General features: G+C 33.1%; 2 protein-coding genes across 2 annotated transcripts in view; one reads left to right on the top strand and one right to left on the bottom strand.

Annotated features, from left to right (window-relative positions):
• Positions 1-1,177: 1,177 nt before the first annotated feature.
• On the top strand, positions 1,178-3,400 carry ptrh2 (peptidyl-tRNA hydrolase 2). The gene is made up of 2 exons (XM_073830152.1): positions 1,178-1,259; positions 2,724-3,400. Exon 2 carries the CDS (start codon positions 2,732-2,734, stop codon positions 3,254-3,256), a length of 525 nt encoding a protein of 174 aa, XP_073686253.1. The 5' UTR covers positions 1,178-1,259; positions 2,724-2,731; the 3' UTR covers positions 3,257-3,400.
• A 977-nt stretch (positions 3,401-4,377) lies between these two features.
• Positions 4,378-18,353, bottom strand: part of cltca (clathrin, heavy chain a (Hc)) — a 51,148-nt gene continuing 37,172 nt past the window's right edge. Inside the window, exons 15-31 of the mRNA XM_073830151.1 lie at positions 14,996-15,121; positions 14,772-14,914; positions 14,085-14,319; positions 13,858-13,980; positions 12,249-12,394; positions 11,917-12,100; positions 11,639-11,831; positions 11,386-11,543; positions 9,546-9,818; positions 9,293-9,460; positions 8,872-9,021; positions 7,919-8,050; positions 7,707-7,817; positions 7,449-7,619; positions 7,139-7,360; positions 5,139-5,214; positions 4,378-5,040 (exon numbers count right to left, since the gene is read on the bottom strand). Of these exons, the coding sequence (XP_073686252.1) occupies positions 4,892-5,040; positions 5,139-5,214; positions 7,139-7,360; positions 7,449-7,619; positions 7,707-7,817; positions 7,919-8,050; positions 8,872-9,021; positions 9,293-9,460; positions 9,546-9,818; positions 11,386-11,543; positions 11,639-11,831; positions 11,917-12,100; positions 12,249-12,394; positions 13,858-13,980; positions 14,085-14,319; positions 14,772-14,914; positions 14,996-15,121 (2,760 nt within the window). The 3' untranslated portion in view covers positions 4,378-4,891. The remainder of the gene's footprint in view (positions 5,041-5,138; positions 5,215-7,138; positions 7,361-7,448; positions 7,620-7,706; positions 7,818-7,918; positions 8,051-8,871; positions 9,022-9,292; positions 9,461-9,545; positions 9,819-11,385; positions 11,544-11,638; positions 11,832-11,916; positions 12,101-12,248; positions 12,395-13,857; positions 13,981-14,084; positions 14,320-14,771; positions 14,915-14,995; positions 15,122-18,353) is intronic.

Below are 18,353 nucleotides of genomic sequence, written 5' to 3'. Positions count from 1 at the left end.
ACGTTCAGTACTTGTTCTCACTTCTCCAGTTTCACTGCGCAGCAACACAAAGACATCAGGGAAAATGTCAGATCTAACAACCTGCACAAGCTCTGCTTTTGAAATGCATGCTTAACATAACATTACGTAATGTAGATTTGTAATTTAACTGCATTCATTTTTGTGCTCTTTATGATTACCGATTTTACGTCCTTCACCGGGGATGAATAACCTTCAAAGCAGCAGATGAACAGCAGCCTGGATCAACAAAAAAAGAACAAGCAGGTAAGACAATCTTGAATGTCAGAATCAAGAACATTTTGTCAGTAGTTTAGGTCTTACACAATCCACAGCACACCTGCTCTCCCAGGGGTAAACTAAGGGTGTAAAACCATGAGAGGCCAGGCCCGAAAAGCACAGTGTCTGGTTTCAAAGCTTCTTTACACTGTCTTAAATTAGGCTGGGCCTCTGGGGTTCAAAAGAGTAAAGAATTAAAAGTAGCCTACCTAGATAAGAGTTTGGGCCTTAATTGTAGGAGTAAACAGGGTGCTGTCACTACATGCACCTGCTTATGAATGAACCGTGTAGCTGTGTCCTAACCCTCAACCACACAAAATGTGGTCTAGGATGGAAGTTTGCTAGATTTTGAGATGTAATGAACAAATGCAATGAGCATCATTAGCCAAAAAAATCAACAGCACCTTTTCAGTGCCTAGTGAGATGGTAGACACTTCCTCTCCTAAATATTTCAGAATTAAGTTCCTGAAGGTGTAAAAGGAAGGTGAACACACTGGAACGTTCATTTCAAGATAAAATACACACTTTAGAAACCTGACACGATTTAAAAAACATTTCTCGTTTTTTAGCAGTTGCTTTAAACACTTTCCTAACTAAATAAGTCAGAATAAAGTCCATGAAGGTGTAAAAGGAAGGTGAACACACTAAAACATTCATTCATATGGATAAAATACACATTATAGAAACCTGGCTCGATTTTAGAGGAATATTTCTCGTTTTTTTGGCGATTGCTTCAAACACTTTCCTAACGAAATAAGTCAGAATAAAGTCCATGAAGATGTAAAAGGAAGATGAACACGCTAAACATGAATTCATAAGGATAAAATACACATTATAGAAACCTGGCTCGATTTTTGAGGAATATTTCTCGTTTTTTTGGCGGTTGCTTTAAACGTATGACGTCATCATTCAGCGTCGCCTTGCTAGAAGCGGCTCGTGGAGTTTGCAGGAAAATTCAGGTTGCTGAATCATTTTGATTGCTGGTGAGTCTTATATCAAATGTTCATGAACATATTTATACTTAATATTCTCACCAGCACCGGTTAGTGTAGTTAATAAAACCTCGAACACGTTTTAATTAGACTTAACCCAACCGGCTAGACTGACAGCATTGCCGAATGTAAAGCGTGTGCAGAGAGTAATCGTTTTATAGATTATTAATAGCACAAATATTATTGCTTATTTAATTTTGTACCCATACAGCAGGTATCAGTGTTTAATCTAAAATACTATAGTAACGTTAACCGTTATTGTTTCTAATATAGAAACGTTAGCTAATAAACATCAGATTTCTTCCACACGGCGTTTTCATAGTATCTTTTAGTTTAAGTATATATGCTCGTTTTATCTTTTTAATTGGACAGCGATGTTAATATGATAATTTCTGAGAGCGTTTAGATTTAAAACACTGGATTTTTATGTCAAACTAGCTTTTAAGTCAGACGTGAGTATTAGCATATTTTTATTTACATGAATGTAAACAAGTTGTAACCACAGTTTCCTGTGGTTAAATACTATAGTAACAGTTACTAATATAAACATAGTAAATTAATATGTTAATTCATACACACACAGAGCTTTGAGTCATTTAATACTAGTCAAAAGTTTTTGAACAGTAAGATTTTTAATGTTTTTAAAGAAGTCTCTTCTGCTCACCAAACATGCATTTATTTGATCCAAACTACAGCAAAAACAGTAACATTATGAAATAATTTTTCTATTTAAAAATATATATCTTATTCCTGTGATTTCAAAGCTTATTTTTTAGCATCATTACTTCAGTCACATGATCCTTCAGAAATCATTAATATTCTAATTTGCTGATCAAAAAATATTTATTATTATTATTATTGTTATTGTATTCAGAAGAACAGCATTTATCGAAAATAGAAATATTTTGTAACATTATAAATGTCTTTATCATCAATTATAATTAATTTAAAGTAGTGCTGCAACAAACGATTATTTTGATGATCGATTAATTGACTAATTATCGATTATTTCGCTGATTAATCAGTAGACTTTGATTATTTAGCTTTTGCAAATAGTTAAAATATTCAGTTATACATATTCTAACAAAAAGAAAGGTCACTTCAGTTTTTGAAAATCATATTATGTAATTACGATTATAAAACTATTAATTTATACAAATTGATACACTACCAGTCAAAAGTTTTTGAACAGTAAGATTTTTAATGTAGTCTCTTCTCCTCACCAAGCCAGTTTTTTTTTTGATCAGAAGTACAGCAAAGATAGTACAATTTAAAATAGGAGTTTTCTATTTGAATATATTTTAAAATGTAATTTATTTCTGATTTCACCTGTGATTTTTAGCATCATTACTCCAGTCACATGATCCTTCAGAAATCATTCTAATATTCTGATTCTGACCAGCATTTATCTGAAATAGAAATCTTTTGTAACATTATAAATGTCTTTATCATCAGATACAAGGATGGATTCTCTGTATGGGCCGGTCGCTTTGGGTATACTGGCAGGTGTAGGCTGTGGGCTCTGCCTCGGGTGGCACCTCAGTGGGCGTTTCGGCAGATCGTCCCGCGGCATGATGGCAGCTTTAGGAAACAGCACCGGTGCTGGCAGCGAGACCAGCGTGATGGGCGAGAGCGGAGAGTTCAAAATGATCCTGGTGGTCCGAAACGACCTGAAGATGGGCAAAGGTAAAGTGGCGGCCCAGTGCTCGCACGCCGCCGTGTCCGCCTACAAGCAGGTCCAGCGCAGAAACCCAGAGCTTCTGAAACAGTGGGAGTACTGCGGTCAGCCCAAAGTGGTGGTCAAAGCTCCAGACGAGGACTGTCTGCTGGAACTGCTGTCCCATGCCAAAGAAGTCGGATTGCCTGTTAGTTTAATCCAAGATGCTGGAAGAACCCAAATTGCACCAGGGTCTCGGACGGTACTTGGCGTGGGACCGGGACCATCTGATCTTGTTGATAAAGTGACTGGACATTTAAAATTGTATTAAATAACACTATTGGATGGGACCAATTTTTATACAACTAGAGTGGTGGAGATGAATTAAAAGGGTTAAAATCACACATTGATTTATAGGTTTATCCATTTATTTTAAGTAAACAGTTCACCTGTTCCATCATTAAACATGAGTACATTTTTTTGTCATTATAAGTCTTATGTACAGAAAATGAGTTATTTGGGAATCAATTTCAATCACCCCCTCATACCCAATAGAATAAATCACTTTTTTGTTTGTTAATCTTCGACTTTGGTGTGAAAAATCACCGCGTTTCCTTTTCAGTCGCACAGAAGTGCTTGTGTGAACATTTAGATTTAAAACACTGGATTTATGTTAAACTAGCTTCTTAAATTAGGCTTATTTTTATTTACACGACTGATTAAGCCACAAGTTCCCACCCTAAAGCTTTATTTCTGAATGAAAGCAGTCCAGTGGGTAATTAAGTTGGGGGAAAAGAATACATGGCAAATAAAGCTGTTTAACCAGATTTTTCTTGACAAACAAGAAGCCTTTATTTATATGGTAATCTGGGGAGGAAAAAAAATCTTATTCTCTTTGTGCACAATCAAATCACTACAATATATGTGTATGATTAATCTCAACTCAGTGAAAACTGAGTACAGGACACACAGGGAGTTAGTTTAATCTTCTTTCTTAAACCACTGTGATTTCTCTTCTTTACAAATAAAGGGTAAATCGAGTTTAGGAATAACTGGCAGGATAAACTGGCTTTCTAGTCTCACGTCGGTGCCGTACAGTGACCTAAACATCACAACAACCAGCATACACACATACGCACACACACACTGCAGCACAGAGAGGTAAGGTTAGTAAACACACACAGGTGTGGAGAGCCGCATATATATTTATATATATTTTAATCATTATCCCTCTTCAAATGGATGGTCCCACACGATGAGCACGGGTTACTGCACAACAAAAGTTTGTTTTTTTCAAGTGGAAATCGAAAACTGGAAAAACCGGCGTAGGTCAGGGTTTGAAGTTACCGTATGAATGCATCTTTATGCATAACCTTTTATATATATATATTTCGAGATCTACGCACCCTTGTTGAATTACTTGTATTGAGTAGTGTTTGTTTGTGGAGGTGGTATATTACATCTCGATTTTATTTTTCTTCCCTGGAATATACAATATTAAATGCTGACAGACTGAAACAGTTGTTCACACACATCAAAAAAAATGATACATTAGTTGTTTTTCTCTGACTACGGAGTGCAAATCTGATTTTTTTTGTTGTTTTAATTAAGCTGACTTGCTTCTTCCCGCAAGTCTCCTCACTGTAGACACCATTCCCCTTTTTATTAACAGATAAAATTGACAGGAAATTAAATCTAGTAAGTATCTGGAATGTGAAAAAAATAATTCTCGATGAAATCTCTGACAATATAGAAATAAAGTCCTTCATGATGGTATAAAGAAAACACGATAAACAAAAAGATCATTTTAAAAAAAAAGGTAAAGTAAAAGAATATTTTGCTCAAATCCCCCGTTGTGAGCACAAAGTGGTAGTAGAGTCGGACTGGTAGAGGTTTGAGGGAGAGAGAGATCTATAGGGATGCTGGACCGAACCAAGCGGCAGGCGGGTGGGAAACGGGGAGGTCCTTACATGCCGTAACCGAAACCCGGCTGGGCCTGAGGAGCCTGGGGGTAGCCAGGCGCTGCTGCTCCTGCTGTGTACCCGTAGCCGTAAGGCTGCTGCGGGGGAGCAACAGGCACACTGGGACCCGCTGTCAGCATGAGCTGAGGTGTGCCTGAGGAATGACAGAGATTGAGAAAATTAATAAGTAGTTGATTTAATATTTATTATATATATAGTTGCACTTCATGCAATTTGCTTTTATTGTTTTACCATAAACAATGGGTTGAGTTTCTGTCGCCTGCTCCTCCTCTTTCCTCAAGGACTCCGAGGTCTCCAGCTTGTCCACCTAAAACCATGAGAGAAGATGAGTTTTTAGTCTGTATATATATATTTTTTCTGTTGAGTATGGAAGCCAATTTCCACCACTGAATAAAAAAAAAAAAAGATAATTGCGACTTTTTCCTTTCACAATCACTTTTCCTAGCAATTAAGTCAAAACTGCGTGATATAAACTCAATTCTGGCCTTTTCTCAGTTTTTCAGTATCTTTACAATTTTGACTTTTTTCTCAGAATTGCCAGTTTGTATCTCGCAATATACTTTTTTCCCCTCAGAACTGCGAGGTTGTACCTCACAATTCAGACTTAATAACTCACAATTGTGTGTTATAAAGCCAGAATTGCGAGTTTGTACCACGCAATTCTGGCTTTAGAACATGCAACTGCACAAGTCTGAATTGTGAGATATAAATTCGCAATTCTGAGAACATATCAGTCTTTTTTTTCCTCCCTCAGAATTCGAAAATGCCAGTTTATTTATCACAATTCTGAGAAAAAAGTAAGAATTGTGTGATAAAAAGTCACAATAAGACTTCCATAGTTGAGGACTAGGATTGTCTCTTAAAAATAAAATTATTAATCATTGAATACTAATATAATTATCAAAATGATAATATAAATATTAAAATATTTATCGCTTTTCAAAATCAACAGAGATGTTTAAAATGCTTTTAATTCATGTTTAATTATTTTTATATTTAACTTTATATATTGATAATTGATGTTTTCATTTGACGTATATTGATAATTATTTAATAATAATAATCATCTATCTGTAATTGTTTGGTGTAACCTGGAAAAAATAATAATTATACTAATAAGTTTCTATTTTTAAATGTTTAAATGTTTAAATGTTTTAAATCACTTTTTAAATTGACAGATTTAAAATGTTTTGATTAATATTAGTCACTTTAGTTATGACTGTTTTAAATATACTGATGTCTTTGTTATACTAACAATTATATTGAATAATAATTATACTAATCATTTATATAATTTAAGTGCGTAACTTAAATCAAGTTTTCAAAGTGACAAACAGATATTTAGATTAATTCATGTTTAAAATATTTGCCAGATTTGTTCACCTTTTTATTTTTAATATACTGATAACTGATGTTTTCATTTTTGCTATACTAATAATTAATAACAATTATACTTATTCTAATATAATTTACTGTATGTTAAATAACTGTTTAAATTAAATGACATTATGAATTTTATTCAAGTTTTTATTTTCAAATGAATAAAGGCATCAATTATCAATATGTTATACTATTAATATACAAATATAATTTACTGTATGTAGATGTTAATCAGTTTAACATTTAAAATTTATAATTCGTTTTTAAAATGTTAGTCATCCCTTTGACTAAAGGAATAAATAATTAATATCATTGTATTTTTAAAGGTATAGTTCACCCAAAAATGAGAATTCTGTCATTAATTACTCACCCTCATGTTTTTCCAAATCCGTAAGACCTTTATTCATCTTCAGAACAAATCAGGATACTTTTGATGAAATCTGAGAGCTTTCTGACCCTGCATAGACAGCAACGCAACTGACACTTTCAAGGCCCAGAAAGGTAGTAGAGAGACACTGTTAAAATAATCCATGTGACATTAGTGGTTCAACCGTAATGTTATGAAACTATGAGAATACTTTTTGTGCACAGAGAAAACAAAAAGTGTTAAATAAAGTCTTTTTGTTGATGTCACATGGACTATTTATACAATAGACTTATTGATCTCCTTAGTACATTTCTGTGCCTTGACTGTGGTAGGACCCTTGCTGTCTACACAAGGTCAGAAACTCTGATTTCATCAAAAATAATAGTAATAATGACAGAATTGAAATTTTTGGGTGAACTATTGCTTTGAGCGTACTCCTATCCCCACATTTGAACCCCATTTTTGAATAGCAGCTCATCCTTACCTTGCTGAGGTATTCCCTCATCACCTGGATGAAGTAAGGCATGGAAAAGTCCATGATGTTGTGCCTCCATGCTGTCTCCAGCACCACGTCAGGCCTGAGCAGGTCATAGCAGGAGAAGAGGCAGGCAGCGAAACACTCCTTCTTATCTTCCAGAAGGAACCACTGCAGCAGCTCCTCGGCCAGCTCTATGTCCTTTGACTCAGATGCATACTGCATGGCATCCTGGGTAGAAGAACATGTGTGGTTGTCATGAATCTGATCAACTGTATTTACAAATAGCATGACTAGACAACCGCGTCATCCACCTCACCTTATAGAGTTTGTCTTTCTTGCACAGCTCCACGCTCTGCTTCCATCGGTTGTTTCCTTTAAAGAGGTAAGCAGCAATTCTCCTGAACTCAATCAGCTCGTGTTTCTCCAGACGCTGGGCCAGTGAGATGTTGTCGAAGTTATCGTATGCGTCTATAGATGTCCTGAGTGCCTGTGGATGGGACAGATGATGAGGTGTTAAAGCTACTCACAACTGTTTTTTGTTTTGCTGAAAAATACTTTACAGTGTTGTTTGTACCTGATAGTCTTCCTCTGAGATGAAGAGGTTGTTAAGTGCTTCATTGACAGACTTGTTGTTGTGGTTTTGTACTGACCGCAGATAAGGCTTGACCAGAGGAAGCTGCTTAACCTGAAGCATGAAAAAAAAAAGTTATTTTAGCTGAATTTAAACAAGCATGAAGTTCAAATGCTTACTGCACAAGTGAGTGTGTTTGTGGTTGCTTTCTGTACCTTGCTGAAGAAGCTGACGGCACGCGAGTGATCCAGTCTTGGGGAAAGAACTATGAGCAGGTCGTTCAGTAACAAGGGCTTGAACTCCAGATAAAACTGGATTGCTTTGTAGTACAGTTCCACATTTGCCACCTAAACAAGACAAGAAACACGATCCCTGTAATTTAATTCATTTCCTGGGGTTGTTATAGTATTGTTTATATGCTATTATATAGTTTATTTATATTCTGTATTTATTTATTTATATATGGTCAGTATTCATTTTAAAGTTTTGGTAATTTTATGTACTTTGGTCATTTTTCAGCGTAAATTTAGTTTTTTTTTTTTTTATGTAGTTTCATTTAGAGAATATTTCTCATTTTCATTTATTTTGTTTTCATTTTAAATTAATAATTTTATTTTGTATATTTATAATAATAATAATAATAATAACCAATAATTATAGTGATCATTATTATTTATTAAATGATGTCTTGCTATTTTTTTTGTTATACTAATAATTATTACTTATACTTAAATATATATATATATATATATATATATATATATAATAAACATAATAAAATAAAATTAAGACATCAATTTTTATATATATATAAAATTGATGTCTTAATTTTATTTTACTAATAATTTTAAAATATTGATAAATATATTTGATTGTGTGTGTGTGTGTGTGTGTGTATATACAAAATTAACAATAATTATATAATTGTCAATATAACGATGTTAACAAATTACTTTCAAATGGACAAATAAATACATATTTAGAAATTGTTTAGATCATGTTAATTTTTTATTTTACCAATATTTCTATTTCTGTAGCAAACACTGATTGTTATAGTTTTAGAAAATATTATCAACACTGTAAAAAGTCATAAAGAGTTTAAACTCGAAAGAAGTTCAAATGGAAGTATATTTATATATAAATAAAAGAAAAGCACTCAACACTTTACCTTGGTGATGATGTCTTTGAACTGTCCCTCTTTCCAGGCATCTGAGGGATGGCTCATCATGGTGATGATGGCGTTGTCAAATTCTTCATACTTGTCATAGAGGAAAACAAGTTCTGCCCACAGGTGAGCCTGCTCTGCAGCCCTCAGGACCTGATAGAGAAAGAAAAAGAAAAGAAGTCAAGAAGCGAAGAAGACAGACTTTGTAACATCTGTGCATTGCAGATGATGCTACCAAGATCGTGTCTTTGGAGAATATCAGATTACATTTTAAATTAAATTATAGCTGAAGGGGGACGCTGGAAGAAGAAATCAATGAACTCCTGCTGTTTAACAGAACTCAGCGAAGGACACTTACCAAAAAAAAGAGGAGTGTTACAAACCAACATCTGAAATAACAATTAACTTCAGTAGTGCTGTGTACCTTTGGGATGTTGACTCTGGACCAGAAGAGTTCCAGGTGCTCCCTCATCTTCTGTGGTTTGAATTTGGAGTAGAGGATGGCCAGCTCTGTGAACATGCCCATGTGAGCACGCTCCAAACCCAGCGCCGCCTCCAGCATGGTGATCAGCTCCTCAAAGTAGCCACGGTCCTACAGAGAGCATTTTTTATAACCATATAATTCAATTCTGTTTTTATCACCTGTTAGTTGCAGAATGACCATGATCATAACTTGCCTGGTAGTAGTTGATGAGTTCTTCTAGTTCATCGGCGTGAACCACGATGTGAAGGCCGCACATCTGAGCCAGTCTGAACTCTTTCCCGTCCACGCAAGCAAAGCACACCTCCTTCCACGTGCGAGTGCTGTTAGCCTTGCGGGCACCGTCCACGGCAGCTTGATACTCGCCTAAGTGGACCAGGGTAGAAGCCAAGCGACCGAAGTTGGAGACGTTGTTGTACAGAAGTTTGGCTGCATCGTACATCTTCTCGTCATAGCAGCGATCTCCGACCTGTGAGCAATAATAAAGCAGTGTTATATAATATGTTCAGGGGCTAAGCACTGAAGGATAGACAAAAAAAATAGACAAAAGCACCCACAATTACCAAATAAAAAAAAAAAAAATAAAAAAAATAAAAAAACTGAAAATATAAATATAAAAGCTAATTCATTTTAATTTAATTTATTTATTTACTTCACTGCAAAAACAATTCAGCTGCATAATTTTCCATACATTTAATATATAATGTTTACAATAATTTAACAATTTTGCCTCAAAATGTTAACATACAAAATTAGGCAAACAAATAATAAATAATGACAGCGCGTTAGTGCCACGTAAAAATAAATAAATAAATAATAATAATAATAAAATAATAATAATATTACAAGATTAAAGTTGTAATTTTTCGAGAATAAAGTTGAAATACCACAAGAATAAAGTATAAATACTATGAAAATAAAGTCAAAATATTCCAAGAATAAAGTTGAAATTATGAGAATAAAGTTAAAATATTTCAAGAATAAAGTCGAATGTTTTGAGAATAAAAAATATTTTGAGAATAAAGTCTACATTATATGTATTTTTTAATTACTTTATTTGACTTTATTCCCGTAGTATTTCAACTTTATTCTCATAATTATTTCGACCTTATTCTCATAATATTTTGACCTTATTCTCAGAATATTTCGATTTTTTTGTAGTATTTCGACTTTACTGTAATTTTTGATTTTATTGTCGTAGTAATTCAACTTTATTCTCATAGTATTTCATTTTTTTTGTAGTATTTCGACTTTAACGTGGCACTAAAACAATGTCGTAATAGATAAATAAAACAAATTAAAAATATTAATAAAAAATATAATACTAACTATACAATACTAAACTAACACTATTAATTGTATTTAAATATATATGTATATATTCAGATAAAAATAATAATAATAATTTGAATAAAAATTTGAAATGCTGTCCTGGCAGCTGAAATAAGTTTAGGTTTATATACTAAAATGACTAAAACTGAGAAAGAAAAAAAAATAGAAACATACATACACAAGCACAAATGAATAAAAATGACTAAAACAACATAAAATTACCAAATATATAAAATTACCAAAGAAAACTGAAAATACAAAAATAGAAGCTATTTCAAAATATTTATTTATTTATTTATGATTTAACGTCATGTCAGCAGCAATGGCCATATTCATGGCAAAAACAATTCAACTGCATCTTTCAAGTTTTTTAATACATACTATAATAGTATATATATAATAGTAAAATAGCACGGTTAATAATAAAGCTGAAAAAATAAAATATAAATACTATAGGAAAAACTTAAAATGAAAATATAAAAAGCTACTATAACAGTATTTTTTTGTTTTTTTACCAGTGTTATTTTAGTATTTCTATACTACTATAGTATTTATTAATAAAAAAAACGTAATAAAAGTTTTACTTTATTTATTTGCTTTAATTACTTTTGGTAATTGTATGTGCTTTTGCCATTTTTATTAATTTTTGTGGGTGTTAAAACATAAAAGTAATATGGAATTCATTAAAAGCAATTGTACATTACCTGCTGGATGTGTGCATTATTTGGTCCATTAATAAACTCCTCCAGTTCAGCGAGACGGTTTGTTTTGGCCAGTGCGAAGATCAGCTCTGTCTCCACGTATGACTCTCTGGCCTTCTTTCTGGCCATCTGCAGAAACTTCACCAGGTCCTCCCAGTTACCTGAGCCAAGAAATACAGTTGTGAATACAGAACCACAGAAAAAAATGTCCTTAATTACACTAATTTATTATCCAGAACTAGAACAGTAGACATACCACTCTGAGAAGCAACCTGAACCACCTCCATGTAGGCCGAGGGGTCATCGGCTTTGATGTAGGAGTCAATGGACTCTTTGACGAGACCCTTTTGAAGCTGAGCCTTAGCCAGCTGACTCCACACAGCAGGTTCATTACAGCGCTCCGCAAACTCATATGCCCGGTCCAGATTACCAATGTGCTCAATCAGAACCTGAGGAGGACAGGAAACATCAGCTCTTAGCTTCTCTGCTATTCAATAAATCACAAGTGAAAGCTACTGAAAGTAAAGCATATACCTGCACTGCAGAGGTGTTGACATCAAACTTCCTGAAGATAGCAAAGGCCTCCTCGAACAGTTCGCTGCTGATGGCGATGTTGGCGATGTCTGGAGCGTCGTAATTGTCCAGGCGGTTGATGTATTCCATAACACGGGTGCGATCCGCTTTGATGGCTGTTAGGATGAGCAGGTTCTGCAGGTTTCTAGGAGCAAGATAAAGATTGGACTTAAATTAAAAGATTGCGCAAGACTGTTTGGGCAAGGAATTTCATATCCGTAGAAGTCAGAAAACACACAAAAATAGCCTGTTCCAAATGTTCATATGTTGGAATGTTTTTTGGGCTTATGCACCTGTGTTCACTAAAGACCGAGTTGTCCAGGACGATCTTTTCCAGCAGCTCAATGAGCTCATTGGGAAGGTCAGCAGTCATGAAGGCCTTCACTGTGACGGACACCTCCTCTGGGTCTTGAGTCTCTGACAGGGCTGTCTGCACCACCTAAAGACACAAATAACAACTTAATATTCAAAAAACATACAGGAAGGTCAACCAGGGACCAGTGATTTTAAAGGGATAGTTCACCCAAAAATGAAAATTCTGTCATTAATTACTCGTTGTTCTAAACCCGTAAGACCTCTGTTCATCTTTAGAACATGGTAGCTGTGTTGCGGTCTATGCAGGGTCAGAAAACTCTCGGGTTTCATAAAATATCTTAATTTGTGTTCTAAAGATGAACAAAGGTCTTACAGGTTTGGAACGACATGAGTAATTAATGACAGAATTTTCATGTTTGGGTGAACTATCCCTTTTAATAATATTTTACCACAGTTATAGTATACACTACCAGTCAAAAGGTCTTGAACAGTAAAATGTTTAATGTCTTTTTTAATAAGTCTCTTCTGCTCACCAAGCCTTTATTTATTTGATCCAAAGCACAGCAAAAAACAGTAAAATTTTGAAATATTTTTACCATTTAAAATAACTGTTTTCTATTTAAATATATATTCTAAAATGTAATTTATTCCTGTGATCAGAGTTAAATTTTCAGCATCATTACTCCAGTCTTCAATGTCACATGATCCTTCAGAAATCATTCTAATATGCTGATTTGCTGCTCAAGAAACATTTAATTTTATAATTGTTATTATCAATATGTAAAAGAGTTAAGTATATTTTTTCAGGATTCTTTGATGAATAAAAAAAAAAAAAAAAAAAAGATCCAAAGATCAAATTTTTTTTTAAAAAGATTTATATTTTAGAGAAATGCTGTTCTTCTGAACTGTCTATTTACCAAAGAAACCTGAAAAAAATGTATTGGAATGATTTCTGAAGGATCATGTGACTGGAAAATTGATGCTAAAAATTCAGCTTTAAAAATCACAGGAATAAATTACATTTTAAAATATATTCAAATAGAAAATATTTGGCGAGCAGAAGAGACTTTTTAAAAAAACATTAAAAATCTTACTTTTGACTGGTAGTGTACATATATTTTTATAGTTTGAGTTTAAAATATTTAAAATATTTTTTTCCAGGATGCTTGGGTGAATAGAAAGTTCAAAAGGACATAATTTATTTGAAATATAAATATTTTGTTAAACTATAAATGTCTTTACTTTCTTTTTTGATAAATTGTTGAATAAATTACTATTTTCTGTAAAAAAAAAAAAAAAAAAAAAAAAAAAAGTTAAGTTTATTTTAAACTTTTAATTGATTGTCTGTTACAAAGCCTAATGAGCCTATCTATGGAGAATTTTACAGAAGGAGGAATAACTATACTAAGATATTCATCAGATTATGAAACACAGAATGTACTGGAACAAACTCATCTCATATTATTGAACGGCAATCATAAATTCATTGCATTCAATCCATTTAAAATGGACTATTCCACCCAATATTAATGTGAAATTAATAAAACAAAACAAACAAGCACTTTCAATTCCTGTATATGTGTGTACCTGGTCAATAAGAGGTCTTCTGAAGGGGTTGGTCTCCAAAAGCACACTGGCCCAGAGGTCTGGGTCTCTGCGGCGCACCAGGTAACGGGACAAACTCTTGAACAGCGAGTTCTCATTGCACACCTTTGGAGAAAAACAAAAAGAAACATATTTTATGTTTCATATTGTTGACTGGTTGCACTGAACTTAGTATAAAAAGGCGCTTATTTACAGACAAGCATACTAACATTGATGAGCTCCTGGTCGCACTGTCCTCTCTCATAGGCCACACAGGCCAGGTGAGGGTCCCTTTTCTCGCAGTATTTCCCCACCACACGGCTGTCGTAGTACGGGTTTTCCCGCAGGAAGCGTTCTGGATGGTTGTTGCTGTCAATGTAGATCTTGGCCAAGGCATTGTGGGTAGCTGGCTCCTCACAGCCCTCGTGGATACGAGACTCCAGCCATGGCAACAACAGCTTCAGTCTGCAGAGGAAAGAAAAGTAAAACTCAACCCATCCAAAGCTGTTTGTGTTTAGCTCTTTTTTAGTAATTTTTTTCACTCTCACGAAATTACTATATATCATATTGCAACTGCTAGCACTGTTGATAAATAATCATGGGTGCGTTTCCCAAAAGCATCGTCAGCTAACTATGGTCGCAAGTTCCATTGAAGTCTATTGGTAACGACGGAACTTGCGACCGTAGTTGCTTTTGGGAAACAGCTACTGCTGTTTGTATTCTTTGTTTACTTGTGCAATCAAAGTTTCATCTGGAAACTCTCATGATGTACACAAACAAATGATTAAACATCACCTAAAATAAACAGAAGCGTCATGTAATAGTTTTGAATCCAGCATAGCATAACATCATCGTCTCAAGTGCTTTGTTTTGATAACTTATGGTTTGATATTGACGTTTTGATGCAAAGTTTATACCTGTTTCTCTTCTCCACTTCTGCCACCAGCTCATCGGTGGAAAACTGGCCCCGCACAACCAGGATCAGGTTTTTGATGACATCCTCGGAGCAGTCGACATCCAGGAGCCCGCCAATTACCACAGGCAGACGGCTTGGGTTCACCTATATATACAAATTATTAGTTACTATTTCTTCATTGCTTGACTACAGAGGCTATGTAAGCAGTACGAAAAGGTTACTCACCTTTTGCACATAGATTTCGATGTACTTCTGCAGGTTGTTTCGGTACAGGTAGAGTACAAGATCATGGACGAAGTCGAAACGATCGCACACAATAATGAGAGGCAGCTGGTCGGTGAGTTTAGCTTCCTGTCAGTCAAACGATGGGAAAATGAGAAGATAACGTCAGATTTTAGACACACGAGAAGGCATGTGTTTAGTAATACAGTCAAATCTGCAAAAGGCTAAAACATTGCATTAATTTTTCAGTATAACACCTTACTTCAAGGATGACAAAGCTGATTTAAGTTAGGGTTAGATTTGACTGTATTTGTTAAAAAAAATAAATAGTACTAAAATTACTGACAATGATTAGTTCTACAAAAACCTACTAAGTAGTTTATTATTTCAAGTAAAGCCATAAAAACTAGCTCTACAAAAACCCACAAAGTAATTCATATTTTAAAAATTAAAGCAATACAAACTAGTTCCATGAAACCTACCAAGTAATTATTATTTAAACATTTTTATATAAAGCAATACAAACAAGTTCTATAAAAACCTACCAGGTAATACATATTTAATAAAATAAAAATAAAAGCAATACAAATTTGATCTATAAAAACCTACCAAGTAATTGATATTTTAAAAATTAAATATTAAAGTAATAAAAACTAGTTCCATAAAAACCTACCAAGTAATTCATATTTAAAAAAAGTAAATATTAAAGAAATAAAAACTAGTTCTATATAAACATACCAAGTAATAAAATCTTAAAAATTAAATATAAAACCAATACAAACTAGTTCTATAAAAACCTACCAAGTAATACATATTTAATAAATTAAAAATAAAAGAAATTTGTTCTATAAAAACCTACCAAGTAATTAATATTTTAAAAAATAAATATTAAAGCAATAAAAACTAGTTCTATAAAAATCTACCAAGTAATTCATATTTAAAAAAAGTAAATATTAAAGCAATAAAAACTAGTTCTATATAAACATACCAAGCAATTAAAATCTTAAAAATTAAATATTAAAGCAATCCAAACAAGTTCTATAAAAACCTACCAAGTATTTCATATTTAAAAAAACTACATATATTTTTTTTTAAAAGCAATAAAACTAGTTCTACAAAAACCCACAAGGTAATTAATATTTTTAAAGATTAAAGCAATACAAACTAGTTCCATGAAACCTACCTGGTAATTATTATTTAAAAATTTATTTAATAATATAAAGAAATAAAAATTAGTTCTATAAAAACCTACCAAGTAATACATATTTAATAAATTAAAAATAAAAGAAATAAACATTAGTTCTATAAAAACCTACCAAGTAATTTATATTTAAAAAATTGAATATTAAAGGAATAAAACTACTTCTACAAAAACCTACCAAATAATTAATATTTTAAAAATTAAATATTAAAGCAATAAAACTAGTTCTATATAAACATACCAACTAAATTAAAAATTTAAAAATTTAAACATTAAAGTTCTATAAAAACCTACCAAGTAATTAAAAAATAAATAAATAATAAAAAGTAATCCTAACTAGTTCTATAAAAACCTACCAAATAAATAAAAAAAATTCAATACTGAAGTAATCAAAACTAGTTCTATAAAAATCTACCAAATAAATTTAAAAATGTAATATTAAAGTAATCCAAACCAGTTCTATAAAAACCTAAGTAATTAATTTTTAAAAATGTAAATATTAAAGCACTACAAACTAGTTCTATAAAAACCTACCAAGTAATTAATATTTAAAAACAAAAAAAGTTAATATTAAAGCAATAAAAAGCAAGTTACTACCAAACTACCAAATAATTCACAATTTAAAGATACAATAAAAATGACAAATGTTAAAGCAATAAGGGAGAAAAAAAATCAACCTTGACAAATTGAGAATGTTATAAACAGGATTTGAGGATAACTGAGCAGTCCACAAAATATGTTTTTTGAAGAAGTGTGTGGTTAGTGGTTAAAAGAAGGTCTATAACTGAAAACAAGGCCTGAATCATGACAAACTCTGAGGTGGCAGTACTGCTCCACCTGCTGGCTAAAACATTTAACCTTTTTTTCCCCACACAGTGCAGTTTTACAACACATATAGGATTAATGAACTGGGATTGTACAATTCACTCCACAGAAATGCCACAAATCAAACCTTCAACACATGAAACGTGTCTACAAATATTTACAGAGGCTGAACACTTGCAGTGAAGCCTTAAACAAGACTATATTAAACTTGAGCAAGTCTCAAAATCATTCCACAAAACCAGGCTTTCCGGATACACCCTCTGAAGCTGGCAGAGTCCAACAGTGAAGTCAACTTCATAAGAATCGTGGAATAGATTCTGAAAAAGACCCGAGGTTTCCATTTCTGCAGAACATGGTCACCACAAATCAACCACAGCTAGACACACATCAACACACTACCACAAAACCACAAACTCAATCTCAGCCCGGTCACTCGCTACGATTTCAAGCTCAGGCCAAGAGAGGGTTGTTCCCAGCAGTCAATGCTTTTCGAAACCTCCCTGTATGTGCATAGCACACACCAATCCCAGTATTAATCCTTCAACTAACCACCAGGAGAAAAGAAGGGATGACGAAAGAAAAAAAGAAGGGAATAAAGAATGTCTTGTAGTACTTAGGGTTAATTTACCTGATTCAAGTCCTGAGCATCCCAAAAGTACAGGGTAAAGCACAGGAGATAACAACAGCCACCATCAGGATAAAAGACTCAGATCAAGTCCCTAAAACTACAAAACTACTAGCTGCCTGATCTAAACAGATAATTGGATTTTAAATGTTCCCTTTTATTGTACATATTTATTCAATGCAACTGACACTCGAATAATGTACTAAATCCAAATGTGACCCTGGAACACAAAACCAGTCTTAAGTGGCACGGGTATACTTCTAGCAATAGCCAAAAATACATTGTATGGGTCAAAATTATGAAAGAAAAAAAAAAAAAATCTAATTTTTCTTTTATGCCAAAAATCATTAGGATGTTAAGTAAATATCATGTTTTGTAAATTTCCTACTGTAAATGCATCAAAACTTAATTAAGTTTTTTAAAGAACTTAATTTGGACAACAAGATTTTCTCAATATTTTGATTTTTTTGCACCCTCAGATTCCAGATTTTCAAATAGTTGTATCTCGGCCAAATACCGTCCTATCTTAACAAACCATATATCAGTGGAAAGCTTATTTATTCAGAAAACATTGACCCTTATGACTGGCTCTGTGATCCAGGGTCACATATAAATCAAACTCTTTCAATAGCATTTCTAACCATGTTAATAAATACATTTTCTTATTTATTTTTTAAATATTTTATTTTGCTTATTTTTTATTTGTTGTA

Source organism: Garra rufa, chromosome 23 (genome assembly GCF_049309525.1).
Source record: "Garra rufa chromosome 23, GarRuf1.0, whole genome shotgun sequence".
Classification (NCBI taxonomy): Eukaryota; Metazoa; Chordata; class Actinopteri; order Cypriniformes; family Cyprinidae; genus Garra; species Garra rufa.
Note: the sequence above shows the minus strand (reverse complement) of the source record. Positions and strands in the feature narration are given on the sequence as shown.

Excerpts from the sequence above, each read along its gene's own strand:
- ptrh2 (XM_073830152.1), top strand. The coding sequence starts at position 2,732 with ATGGATTCTCTGTATGGGCCGGTCGCTTTGGGTATACTGGCAGGTGTA.